Source organism: Squalius cephalus, assembly GCF_949319135.1.
Source record: "Squalius cephalus genome assembly, chromosome: 10".
In the NCBI taxonomy this organism is placed as follows: Eukaryota; Metazoa; Chordata; class Actinopteri; order Cypriniformes; family Leuciscidae; genus Squalius; species Squalius cephalus.
In genome coordinates this window covers 15,145,535-15,158,769 of record NC_137131.1, presented here as the reverse complement: position 1 = coordinate 15,158,769, position 13,235 = coordinate 15,145,535, and the positions used below count along the sequence as shown (strand labels likewise).

At 36.5% G+C, this 13,235-nt stretch overlaps 1 protein-coding gene and 1 long non-coding RNA gene across 3 annotated transcripts; one reads left to right on the top strand and one right to left on the bottom strand.

Moving 5' to 3' along the window:
- The first annotated feature begins 65 nt into the window (after window positions 1–65).
- On the top strand, window positions 66–12,998 carry LOC307165718. Of its 2 annotated transcripts, none has more exons than XR_013822524.1 (3): window positions 66–257; window positions 9,912–9,938; window positions 12,836–12,998. It is a non-coding gene; the product is annotated as an uncharacterized lncRNA (long non-coding RNA). The 2 variants fall into 2 exon arrangements; XR_013822525.1 differs by lacking the exon at window positions 12,836–12,998 and adding an exon at window positions 11,843–12,825.
- foxd3 (forkhead box D3) lies at window positions 4,339–6,739 on the bottom strand. The gene has a single exon (XM_079883608.1). The coding sequence runs from the start codon at window positions 5,887–5,889 to the stop codon at window positions 4,777–4,779; it is 1,113 nt and encodes a 370-aa protein (XP_079739734.1). The 5' UTR covers window positions 5,890–6,739; the 3' UTR covers window positions 4,339–4,776.
- Window positions 12,999–13,235: the final 237 nt, after the last annotated feature.

The following is a 13,235-nucleotide window of genomic DNA, read 5'->3' as shown; positions in this document are numbered from 1 at the left end:
ATTACGTCAGCGGAGTGGCGCCTAGTGATGACATCACAATATATTAGCCAGTGGGTTGAATTGATTAAACAGGTCTACATCCTATTGTCTGGTTTACAAATATGAACCATGGACTGATCAAAACCTGAAAATGTTGGTAGTAATACCCCATTCTGTCTCAAATACAGTAGGCTGTAAGTAGCCTAAAGATGTTGCCTAGATGTCCTGAGTAAATAGCTGCTAGACGGTTATCAAATGGACGTATGGAACATCATCAGGTAAAGACGCTAAATGAACGGCCTTTTACCTAATTATGAACACTATGAATCAGATTATGAAGATATTGAAAAAATAAATAAATAACTGTTGTGTTTATGTTAAACTATCCAAAAAATGCCTATATCAATACTGTGCGAGGCTAAAAGGGCATTATGTGTGTGATTCTATAGGCTAATTGCAGGTAGGCTAAGTTACATCTGGTGTCCAAAGTCATTATTTTTTTCTGCTTTTTTCAAATGATTATATATATTTTTTTATCATTTTAATAATTTGTTACGCATTGTCATGTATCACAAGATGTTACAGGCCATAAAAATATAACATTTTCTGTAAAAAGTTATATAGCTGAAAATCATGATTTCTTGTTGTCCGAAATAGGCTAGTCAGTATTTCCCCTAATTCTACAACATTACATTTACTTTGCCTTTGAATTTAATGTTGTAGAATTAGCAAACTACTAATACAGGATACAGGAATGTAAGATACAGGAAATGTCACTTTCCCTAACTGATAAGATCTGAAGCACTGAACAGTATGTGCTCTCTCTGAAAAAATATTTTAATCTAAAAAGTTCTTACAACAAAAGTTAGTTTGTAAAACGTCAAAATTGTTACCACAATATCAAAATGAAAACAGAATTTATCACTGATCACACAGTGGGTTGTTTAAAAGTGTTTTAATCACGATGTCATTAGTGCCATATGCTATTAGCATGTATGCTAGCAAGTGGAGTTTTTGGCTAAAAAAAGTTTAAAAGGGTCAATTCTGTTACCAGAGTAACTGACAGTATGTAACAGAATTGACAGTAACAGAGTTGACAAACAATATAAGAAATACTTTTTACTTGTTAAAAGTAAAAAAAGGATGTAACTTGTGTTTCGCAAGCACTGAATTATTAAAATTGAATATGTTGTCAATAAGATACTGGGAAGAATTTCTGTAAGTCTTACGTTTTTTTTCCATAACTTTTTGAAATGCGAAATGTATCTCCAATTAGCCTATAGAATCACTCATGTGATAAATATAGCTATCCCATAACAAGCTATTTTCATTTACAAATGACAAATTTAAACAATTCAAAATTTAATTGTCACATTTCGTTTATGTGTTAAAGAAGCAAACAATTGTTTGAATTGTTTTTTTTTTAAATATGCTCACCATATTGTAGCATTGCTTATGTTTGTTTCCTTGGTAACCGAACAATTTTATATCATTACATAAAATAAAGTTAGTTTAGACAATATAACTTTATAAAAATGGAAAGCAATTTGCTTGTTAGTTTATTATTTCTTGGACCCATCAAACATTGCCTGTTCATCTAAGATCTAACAGACAGCATCGGTAAACCTACCTGCATGGTCCTATAGATTTGAATTTAGGTTAGAGAGCATTTGCAAGGTTGTCAATAAGTCAATTCTGAATTGTGGTTGTTGCTCTCTTTACAATCACTAGCCCTACTTGAGTTCCTCAACTCTTATCTGGTGTAATCATTAGCATTTCTTTCACTTTAAGAGCTGCTGGATATGACAGCTTCTTATAGCAGGGACATCAAATATTTATAAATGATAACCATGGACAAGTTCTGATTTGCAATGACACTTTCATTACAGTAAGGAGCCTATTAGTCACATTGCACTCAATGACATGTTAATGTCGCTGTTTGCCATCTTTGTCATTTACTGCTTCGTCTCTGCACCCTTTAAATATTTAGTAACCACTGTATCCACATTTACTGTTGGTGATGTGCTTTAGGAGATACCTGGGCTTGTCAGTGGTCCTGCATGCTTATATGGCTTCTGTATTGTGATTTTGAAATCAGGGCTGTTCTTTTTCAAGCATTTTGAAATAGTCCCCCATATGAGACTGTAATCATCCCTTTTCTAAGCTTAAAATGTTTAAAACATCTATTTATGTGTATTGTCAAAGGTTTGAAAGAATAGAGAATTAGGCCTATGTCTAAATGGAAAAAGAATCCTTAGTGTAACATCTAAAAGCATGAGTGTAAGGCATGGGACGGGGAACACAGGGACTCTACACCTGTGTATTGCGGAGAGCAGGTGGATCCACAAAGGTCAAAGCGTTGTTTACCCAGAAATGCGTCCGACCACTTGTCACTTTCAAAATGCTCAGCAAGGGCTTTTCCTTTGTGTTTCACACGCCAAGAAAAATAGAAAGTTTCAAAACAGTTGCTCTTAAACGTCTTAAGTCTGTTAACTGTTACGCGACAGAACGTAAAAGGATAGTTTACCAAGCAAAATTCTGATTAGCTTGTTGCTAAAAACCTAATTGCTTGATCACTGGCATAACCTTGCATGCATAATTTATAAATATGTATAGCGTAACGTCTCCTTTATTTATTCAGGCTATTTTTATTTATTTTTGTTTGGCCTGATAGAAAATATAGGCCTATATGCACAATGTGTGTTTGCATGATGTGTTAACCTTGCACTCGTTAAAGAGTCAACTCTTTCCCACCAGCCGTCCTTGAAATAGATCCCCTATTAAAACCCGTTGAATCTGAACAATTTCACAGTATCTCTAGTCCAAAACAAATAACATCTGATCCACGTGCGCGATCATTATCCCCGCAACAAATGCAAATAAACTGTATTTTGAGATATGACCACGGTTACTGTAGATGCATCGAGATTAGTGCTCCCATTAGCAAACCAGTCGTTTATTTGATGTTGGCTAAATTATTCCTGTAGACTCTGTCTAGTGATAGGCTGAAGACATCACCCATATCATCATCATCTGATGTGCTGGATCATTTTATCACGGTTTTATTTTTTTATTATTTTTTTATTATTTTTATAAACGTGGTTTTAAAATAGCCTACTATAATTTGCCTGCGTAATTTCATATTTTTTAAAGTCCAATTTTCGTTTATGTTATGAACTTTGATCAACTATTTAATAAAGTTTAGCTGAATGTTACTTTTGACTATGAGCTGTGCTAAATATCTTAAAAATAATAACCATTCCTGATAAAAGAGAACGAAAACAAATAGCGGCGTCGACCTATTTTTTTTTTTTAGGAAATCCAGCTATATATTACTGTAGGAATGTGCTGTCAAAGTCCATTGTGACAGGAAGGCATCAGAACAATGTGCTTACAAATATTTATCCCATTTTAAGGAATAAGGAGACAGTTGTGGAATAGGCCCCCTGTTAGTGCCTCTCAGAGTTTCTGTGTCAGCAGCGTCTTTGGTCTGAAAGTGAATTCAAGAAGAGGACTATTTTTCTTTTCCCATGGGTATCACTTAAATATAGCACTAACTCTTGTGCGCCACACACCATCTACCATTTGCTGTTTGAGTAGAACTGATTAGCTAGACACAACTGTGAAAGAGTGTTGCTTTAATAGGAACAACTTCCCAAACATTTTTAGGTCGCCTTCATTTTCACTTCATTTTCACGGCAGTTTCTCGACGGCTATTGACCTTTTTTATTAGGAAAGAATGTTGCTATTTTTGTAACCTCAGTCTCGAAATTGTAAAATTAAGTAAGATTAGTTTAATTTGTAATTATTATTCTATTTTTTTCACTGTTAGTATATTATTTCTGTAGAAGAGTATCTTCAATGCAAGTTTATAGACGGCTAACTGTGTTGTTTTGCAACCAGAAATTGAGAAGCTGTTTTTTTAAAAACGATTGGTTTGTTGTATTCACAATATCACAGTAAGATAAAATGTTAGTAGATATCCTGTTATTCCTGATATATATTTAATATATTTAATATTTAATAACAGATATCCTGTTATTAAATAAAAAAAAATAACGGCTTATATGACTATTTCAAAAAGCGTTATTTGCTAATTTACTGTCTCAAAATAAGCTCCTTTATCTTTAAATTTTTTCAAACACTCATAACTAAAATCATTTATTGTTTTAACATTTATTCTATTTTGAGATGAAACTGCTATTTTTTAAACCACATAGCCTATGTGAATTAAAACCATAATTTATACGTTTGGATTTGTTTCAAATTTGATGCTTGTTTGCAGGTGTCATCGTTGCATTCCTGTAATTTTAGAAAGAATGTGTTTGATTTAATAAAATCGATTGTGTCTGAGATGCATTGGATTTTTTTTTCATATTTATTAACAAATGAAGTTGATTTACAACACAATATTGCTACATAGATTACATATATTTAAATTTGATAAACATACTTTTTCAGTCTTTCAATAAGAACAGTTTAATATTTCATGTTGGAAAACAAAGGGGAAAAACATTATTCTTGAAATCACTTCTTTCAGGATGAAAACAAAATATGGAGAAAAAAAATAATAAGGCTCACTCAATTATAACGAAATGAAATAAGAGAGAAAAACATGTAAATTAATTTCTTTGTACAAATATTTACAAACATTACCTGTACTGAAAGCATTCCTTTTTGATTATGAATTTTCTTTTTTCTCAAAAGTCTTTACATGGCTACATTGGGGCGGACGAATTGTCTCAGTGCTGCCTATAGTTCGTGCTTTAAAATATGTCTAAAAAAAAAGTCTGATTATCATTGAGAAGGCCATTTAGATATCGCTGCTGTGGACGCTGTCGGTAAAAACTGTCCAGAGATGATATTTGACGGGACGCTGAGAATAGGCGCGATGGCAGCTGATGTCCGGGATAAGGACAGGGACTGTGCGCTCAGTAAGGCGGACTGCACCGTCACAGGCGGCCGTAGGAAAGTCTGTGCGCTTGTAGAGCTGCTGGAAACCCCGATAATGTTTTCTATGCTGAACGATGGCCGACTGGACGGCTCGGATTTGATAATCGACGCGGTGCTCAGGCTGTTCAGTTGTAACTGGAGACTCGGACTTAGTTGAGAGTTAAATGCTTTTCTGTTCAGTTCTGCGGAGGACAAGAGAGGCACCGCCGGAGGGAGCATCGGACCCACCGGGGGAATGTACGGGTACTGCAGGGCATGGTGCGAATAGGCGGCCGGGTGAATTCCATAGTGGCGTCCGTAAGGATTCCCAATACTATATGCCCCAAAACTCTGCATCATGAGGGCGGTCTGTTCCCTGAGAATGTCCGGCTGGTGTCTCTTGAAGCGTTTCCTCCTCCTCAGAAAGCTGCCGTTGTCGAACATATCTTCCGACTGGGGGTCGAGGGTCCAGTAGTTGCCTTTGCCCGGGTTGCCCGGTTCCCGTGGGATCTTGACGAAGCAGTCGTTGAGGGATAAGTTATGGCGAATGGAGTTTTGCCAGGCCGGAAACTTCTCCCGGTAGTAAGGGAAGCGGTTGCTGATGAACTCGCAGATCCCACTGAGCGTCAGCTTCTTCTGCGGGCTCTGGAGGATGGACATGGTGATGAGGGCGATGTACGAATAGGGCGGCTTCACCAGACTGTTCTTAGGCTTGCTGGTCATGGAACCGGAGGAGCTCTCCTGAGCTTCCCCCTTGGACTCCCCTTCGCCGGCGCTCTCGCATGGACTGTCGCCGCGCTCTTTCACCTCGATTTCCTCCACCTCATCTCCCCGGTCCTGCATGCATTGGCTCTCGCAGTCACTGTCCCGCTCCATCCCCTCGTCGCCCTCCCCGACCACGTCGATATCCACATCGTCAGCTGTGAGTACGGTCTGACCGGACATGTTGCTGGCACTGGTGCCTCCAGACAGGGTCATCACCGCTCACTTTACTGCTGGAGCAACCCAAGATCAGATGACGACCAGTGGCTATAAATGCAGGTCAGTCCCGGCCCTCCTGCCAGGAAAACTTCAACTTTAGAAAATATTTCTCCAGTCTAAAGGCTTCTTTCTGTAGGCAGGCTACACCTCGTCTCCTTCCCAGTGTATTTCCTCGAAACTTAAGCGTGGTTTCGGACCGAGGAGTCAAGATGACACATGCGTTGAAAAGCAGGCTTTAAGGACTGTCTGATAGATTACTTTTCACTTAAAGATATACTATCAGCCGCGTCACGTGACCCGCCGACGTCAGAGGTCGCGCTGTTATACCGCTGAGCCGAAGTTGTTTCATGGATTTGTCAACAAAGGGAACAACAGTAACATCGCCTCTGTTCGTCCGTCATAGACCATTTAGCGGTGGCGGAGGGGAGAAAATCGGCCTGCGTGATTGAAATCATCTCCAGCGCTGACGCGCATTCACTCGCCCGCGCTAAACGCAAACTTAACTTTTCTCAGGCCAATTAGCCTATATTGAAAGCTGCTGAACGAAAACGTCTACAGCTAAGTTAATCGAATCTCTTGTCATTTATTTATATATTGTGTGCTCGAATACTGCATGATTAAGCAAACGGTTTATAATTCAATTCTTTATGGAGAATTAAACTTAGCTTTCGCGTGAGTGTTTCTGTAGACGTTAGCACTGATTTTGTTACGTGTGAAATAAGTACAAAAACAAAGGAAATCTCTAAGTAAAGATCTTTGTAGAGGTGCTAACGACCCTCATCATCGCACGTGTTAACATATGAATTAAGTAGGAAATGAGCGCGCGGGTAAATGCATAGGAGCCATTCACACGCGCACAGGTGAGCGACGCATGTGGGATATTCCCAAGAAAAAGAAAGCGGAGAGGGAGTATGTAAACTCCTTTAACATTTCCTGGATGTGAGAAACTGTTTCTCGGTCTCGTTGTGCTTCACGGGAGCTGCGAGGTTTAATTATCTGTGGTTTGTTGAATGCTCTTTTTCTCCGAATATTTGAGAGATTAAACATTGACGCGATTGTACCTTTTTGTCGATGCAAAGAAAAAAATGTTCTGTGGTTATATTCATCACTTATTTAACCACATGTAATACAACGTCGTATCGATCCTACAGCTTGGAATAAACCCCTGCTGTAATGAAAATAAAGCCTTATGTAATCGACGCTCGAAGCAATTATTCTCACTACCATTCAATTAGAGCTTACAAAAGGGCTGTATCATTTTCTTAACGGTCAGAATTACGAAACTGTTAGAAAACAAATAGTAAAGCTCGATATTTCTTCAGTGAATCGCTTATCTCTGTTTTTGGTGCAGGTTTTGCAGCGCTGCTCTCAAAATAGCCAACCGTATACGTAGGCTACTGCCATAGCCTTAAACTAATTATTATTGTTAAACACGACTTTATGAATATTCATATTATCATTAATTAATAAATGTTATTATTAATATTATTATTAACCTTTTATTAATATGATTTTATCGTATAACCTTTTATTTGTAATATATATTTAGTGAACTCAATAAATAGTGGCTATTAGCCTATATATTTTTCAGTATAGGCCTATACTTGTTTTTGTTGGATGACATTTAATCTGCAAATAGGCCACAACCTTTCACCTCGACCTTTACCTTTACCATCCTTTTTAATTCTCCAAGGAACGCGTGCTTGTGCAACATCTTTGAAGCTGTTTTTGCATGGTGAATAAAGGAGATTAATTGAATCGTGTTGTTATTAATGGTATTGAAGGGCTCAGGCAAACAGACAGTGGCCCGTGTGATGTCCCGTTTATCAATACGGGCTACTTAGAGGATGAAGAAGGCACCATCTCACGCTGCCTAAAGCCAATATTTGCTTTGGAAAATTGTTCTTCTGCTCATTACGCAATTGATTAATAGTTTTTACATATTCTATATGTTACTTTAGTAGATAAATATTTTACATGACAAAATTTGTCAACAATAATTCAACAAACTCCAAATATTTGCTGATTTATTACTGCTATAGCCTAGATCATAGGCCTATAGGCTAATTGTGATTAGGCTATTGTTTAATATAAATGCATGTTTAGACCGGTTGTTTCATTGCGGTTTTTTTTAGCGCTTTGCAGAATGATGAAGTGTTTTGTCAGCGGCTTAAAATGTAAAAGACCATATATCTCGAGTCAGTGCGCACTGAAAGACATCGTGGATGATATCGCCCAAAAGGAGATCAAATTCGTCCTCTCTGTGATCTTTTGAAGCTCCATAAATCCGGCTTTATACCTTCGCAGTTTGTTAATGAAATGTACATTTAAGCACACATGCACGGCTTAACCCGACAAAACCTTTTAGAATAATAAGCCAACTCTTTCCAGCATGAACCTATTATGAGACGCAGGCATAGTCGGTGACGGTGCGGATACAGCGGCTGAATGAATTACCCAGCAAGGTCAGAAACAAATAGCTCACAAATAGCAAAGCAGGATCGAATTTATGCCTAATTAAATCGCTGAAATAAAAGAGATAGAAGGGAAAATTGAAGGGCGTAATGGGAAATGTGTCCATTCAGGGGATGTGCAGAGGAAAGGATGTAACCCAGATGAAAACTGAACTTGAACTATAAGGATGCCTCGCATTAGTGCAGATATATTTTGAAGGGTATAGGACTATTAATTATGCACTTATCTGAATACATTAATAAATAAGCAGCTTGCAAGATCCTATTAAATGAAATACAATAATCATTTCTATTGTTTCTAACAAATTTTTTTTTTAACTGTCTGCTCTGTGTTTTATCATGACTCGTATATCTAAATTGACAAACTGCGTGATGATTTGACATGCTGCATGTATATACACTGTTTGGTCATATTTTTAATGTATATTTTAATAATGATGAAAAATAAACCAAATCAAACAAAGACTTTGTACTTCGTTGTAATCGAATGTATTTTTGCAAGTGGCTGATCTTTTACTGGTAGTAATTTTATTATGTAAGCACAGTTGGGGGTAAGCTTGTACAACTGTAATAAATTAATGGCTTTGTTAGCGCGCTTTTAATTACGGTTATTGTGCCAATTATTTTACATCAACTCCGCATTATCAGCATGTCAGATTTAATAAAAAGGAGCCATTTGCAGGAAAACTGCTCCTCTCATCTAAAAGGGAAATGTCCACGTCATACTCTGGTTAAAAAATGACTTTTCATTTAAATGCAATCCTTAATTGGATTTTCTACGGTCGACACCGTGATTCCCTAAGGCTATACCCACCAGAAGGCAGGATCTCCGTTTTTCTCTCTGAATTCACCATTTTCACCCCCTTGAAGAATCCACTCTATCAACCTGCAACTTTCTGTCAAACAATATGATCCAGCTCATTTTTAACAGTCCCCTTCGTAGTATCATCCTGCAGGCTCCCACCATTAGGCTATACAGCCAAACCAGAAAATCAGTGTTTCTCTCTCTCTCTCTCTCTCTCTCTCTCTCTCTCTCTCTCTCTCTCTCTCTCTCTCTCTCTCTCTCTCTCTCTCTCTCTCTCTCTCTCTCTCTCTCTCTCTCTCTCTCTCGCAAATTCGGTTGAACATAACATAATTCTGTAGGTAGCCTATACAATACAGTAAGCTATGACAACGGCATGTCAAAACACTACTTTAAAAAACAATGAACAGTTTGGTGAAAATGAATGGACGAATAATTAGCGATCATTCCTGAATGAATTAATCAGAAAAACTGATTAATACGGCTATGCATTTGAAAATTTGTATATATAATATTTCTGTGTAACATAAAAAAATTCTTTACTTTTATGTAAAATATTTTTACTTTTTTTAAGTAGGCTACATTTTTCTGAACAAATTGTTTTCCATTCTAGGCCATCTTGATGAATTTCAAATATTTTTTTGCGTGTAATAAATGATTATGTAGGCTATGTTTATGTCTTTAAGATATTATTTTAGTTTTCTATTATTTTTATGCATTGTGTTATTTTTCTCTTTCTGTAGCTGGAAGTAGAATGAAACTGCCTGCACGTAAGTAACCGTGACACCATTTTCTAACTGATTTCCTCAAACCTAAATAATGAATTCTGGAATCAATTGTTGTTTTGAAAAACACAATGCAGCCTGTTGTCTATCAGTACTGTAAATCACTGGAATAAAACTGCATCCTACCTACCTGCATGATTTTAGATTAGTATAAAGCTTATAATAATATTATGCATTATCATGTTTTGCTAAACGTTTACGTTCTTAAGTTTATTTCTGTTTTTGGTCCATGATGTCGAGGTGCAAAAATGACGCCTTCAGCCAGATTAACATGCCAATGCGCATAGTTAAGCATGTGTGATGTTACTCGGTTTGTACGTTTTATTGTTATTTAGATGAAGACTGAAGTAGCACATTAGCACGACCAGAGGGTGTTATTTGGGTTTTGTCTTAAAACTTCCTGCGTAACGTAAGTTCGACCAACATCCCTCTTTTTCACGTCTCGCTGTATCCCTTCTTTCTGAAAACTACCCGATAGCCTTAATCTTAAATATTTCCGACTCAGTAGGCTACTTGTATCTTTTCATATTGAAAACCAATTTTGAAGATAAAGGGCATAGACTACCAATATAGGTATTTTTTAGGGGGTTAAGATCAGATGCCTCAAATATTACTATTATTTGTTAATCAACAATATTTCAAAAGCAGCTGAAAATAATCTTGCCATAGCCTACTAGGGGGACCTTAAATACGATTATTTTACCTTTATAGGCAAACAACTGTGAACTTGTACGCGTAAAATCTATTTGTCACCTCAATCAGTCAGTAGTGATGCTTCATTCACTTTACCCATCGCAGCTTTAGAGCTAATGACATGAATGCTTGTTATTCAGTCAGAATCTCAGGTTGAGAAAATAACCTCCACCACGTGAAAGGACTGAGTTATTGAGTGTGGTTTCACTTGGGACCCTTCCAAGACACACTGATATCTTGGGGGCTCCGTATTGCGTGAGTATCGCTAATTGGCTATTTATTGAAGTTGCACGTTATCACTGTAATCATTTCCCATTCCCATTTATAGTTTTAATCAATTTAATCAGATACTTACGTCATAGTTTAGGTACACTGTTTAGCCTAGTGTCGGATCTGTTTTCTTTGGCTGTAATTAAATTCACGTATAAGTGCCATCAATTTTATTTTACTTCATTTATTGTAGCAATCAAACTCAAGATTTCCATTTTAGTGGATTTTTTTATTTTATTTTTATAGTGCAGCTATTGAAAATTAGATAAAATGTCCCTAAATAAAAAATACTTAATATAGACACATCCATATATGGAGATATTATTGAAAAACTACGCCAAATGTTTCTGTACGCCTGATGTCCCTAAATAAAAAGTAATGCCATGACATCGTGAATTGTAGGCTACTATCCTGATATATTAAAATAAACAGCTGCAAACCACTGCGTTGTTGTGTATTATGATGTTCACTGAACTCATTTCCAACACGAATAAACGTCCATAGTCGATGCAATCAATGGCTTCAATTCATTAAGTCTACTCAAGTGTATGTCTTAGGTGGGCTATGACCCTTGTCATTAGCTAATAATTCTTCCATGTGAGTCTCACAACTTCTCTCTTCAACAAATGCCTCCGGCTTTAAATACTAATGAAATATCTTTGGCTAATTTGATTTTGCTGGTACACTTGCAGTTATGGCTGAACTTTCCCACGAGATGAGCTGATTGAAGGGTCTCAGATCCTATAACGGAAGGGGGGAAACATTCAGAGCATTTCCATAATTACCCAATTGGCAGCCTAATGACCTTCCAGAACAATAAAAAGATCTCTTGTTAATTCCATCTTTCATGCTGACATTCACTAGATTCCTATCTTATATGTTGAGAGTTCACAAGATAACAAGTGTACTTTCTTTTTTCTCGCCAGAGAACGGTCCATTCAATTATCCCCTGCACATTTCTTGCCAGCATATGAAAGAGATCTGCTTGTCGTCCTCATCTCAAAGTTGGATAATTTATAGTCTTCTGGGGTTATAAAGATGGGATTTCGAGCATTTTGAATGGTGAGACAAAAATGAAGAGCAGAATAATTAAAAAGATCACAAGTCCCCCGCGAATAATTATGACTGCTTTGCAAAGGGTCTGCGTTCAAAAGAAGACGTATGGCCTGCTGTTATTTAAGTTTGTCATATATGCATACTGTTCATTTATTTATTAGGCCTATCCCTGAAAGTAATGCTGTATATTTGAGCATTTTTAGACATTTGTATTTAAATATTGAACGTAATGTCTGAAGACGTGACGACGTTTGTTCAACGGCACGTGCTATGTAATTCATTCACGTAATTCTCATAACTAACATTAGTATTTGTTTGCTAATAAAACATGCCAGAATGTTTAGAATATTATATTGGTGTGATAGAAATTTGGTTCAACTACATAAAGGTAGGCTATTATATTTTGCTCTCCAGTCAATCACGTTATGATGTTCACATGAGGGCGATTTACAAGAGCTGTCGAAGGACTATGCCTTTACAGAGAAAGTGTCATCCACAAAACAGTGTACCTGCTCTTGTGGATATATTAATTTTTTATACTTTGTACCATTCAGCCAATTAGAAGTGTATATTATAAATATACACAAATTATATAGAGCCAATGTAAGATACAAAATAACTAATGTTTGTTATTGAAGCTATTTGTTGAACGATGTTGTGTAAAGCATTGGATTTAGACAATTATTGATAAGGTATGTATGATCCCTAAAAAATGTCAAAATAGATAATATTTCAGTGAAAACATGTATTTTAAACTTTACATATAAATATTGTAAGCTAATTGCATTGTTTGGAGTTTTAATTGCATGTCACACCCGATTAACAACAAGTCTAAAACCATAAGATGGATTTTCATCCAACAGATGATATCATCCCAGAGGATCTTTCTCAGCCCTGTCAATGTGGGTGTATTGGATTGGACTCCATTGCTGAGTCCAAGGGAGAACTCACTGTATTGCTATCCTGAGGAAAACTGCACCTTTTGTTCTTTCTAGATCTGCATCCCTAAAAATAAAATAAAAAAACTTTAAAGCAACTGTTTTTTTTTTTTGTTTTTTTTTTTTTATATTAGGTGGATGAAAACAGCTCACCAATGTTGTATTCAATACCTCACTGACAGTTCATGACTGATTCACTATTATGTGCCATCTGTTGGTCAAAATGGGAAATAAAATGTAAAATGGAGAAGCCTTAGAATGAAGTTTAAATGTATAGTTCTTTTGTCAGAAGTCTTTCTAGTTTGACAAAAAACACAAAAATAAT

Excerpts from the sequence above, each read along its gene's own strand:
- foxd3 (XM_079883608.1), bottom strand. The coding sequence starts at position 5,889 with ATGACCCTGTCTGGAGGCACCAGTGCCAGCAACATGTCCGGTCAGACC.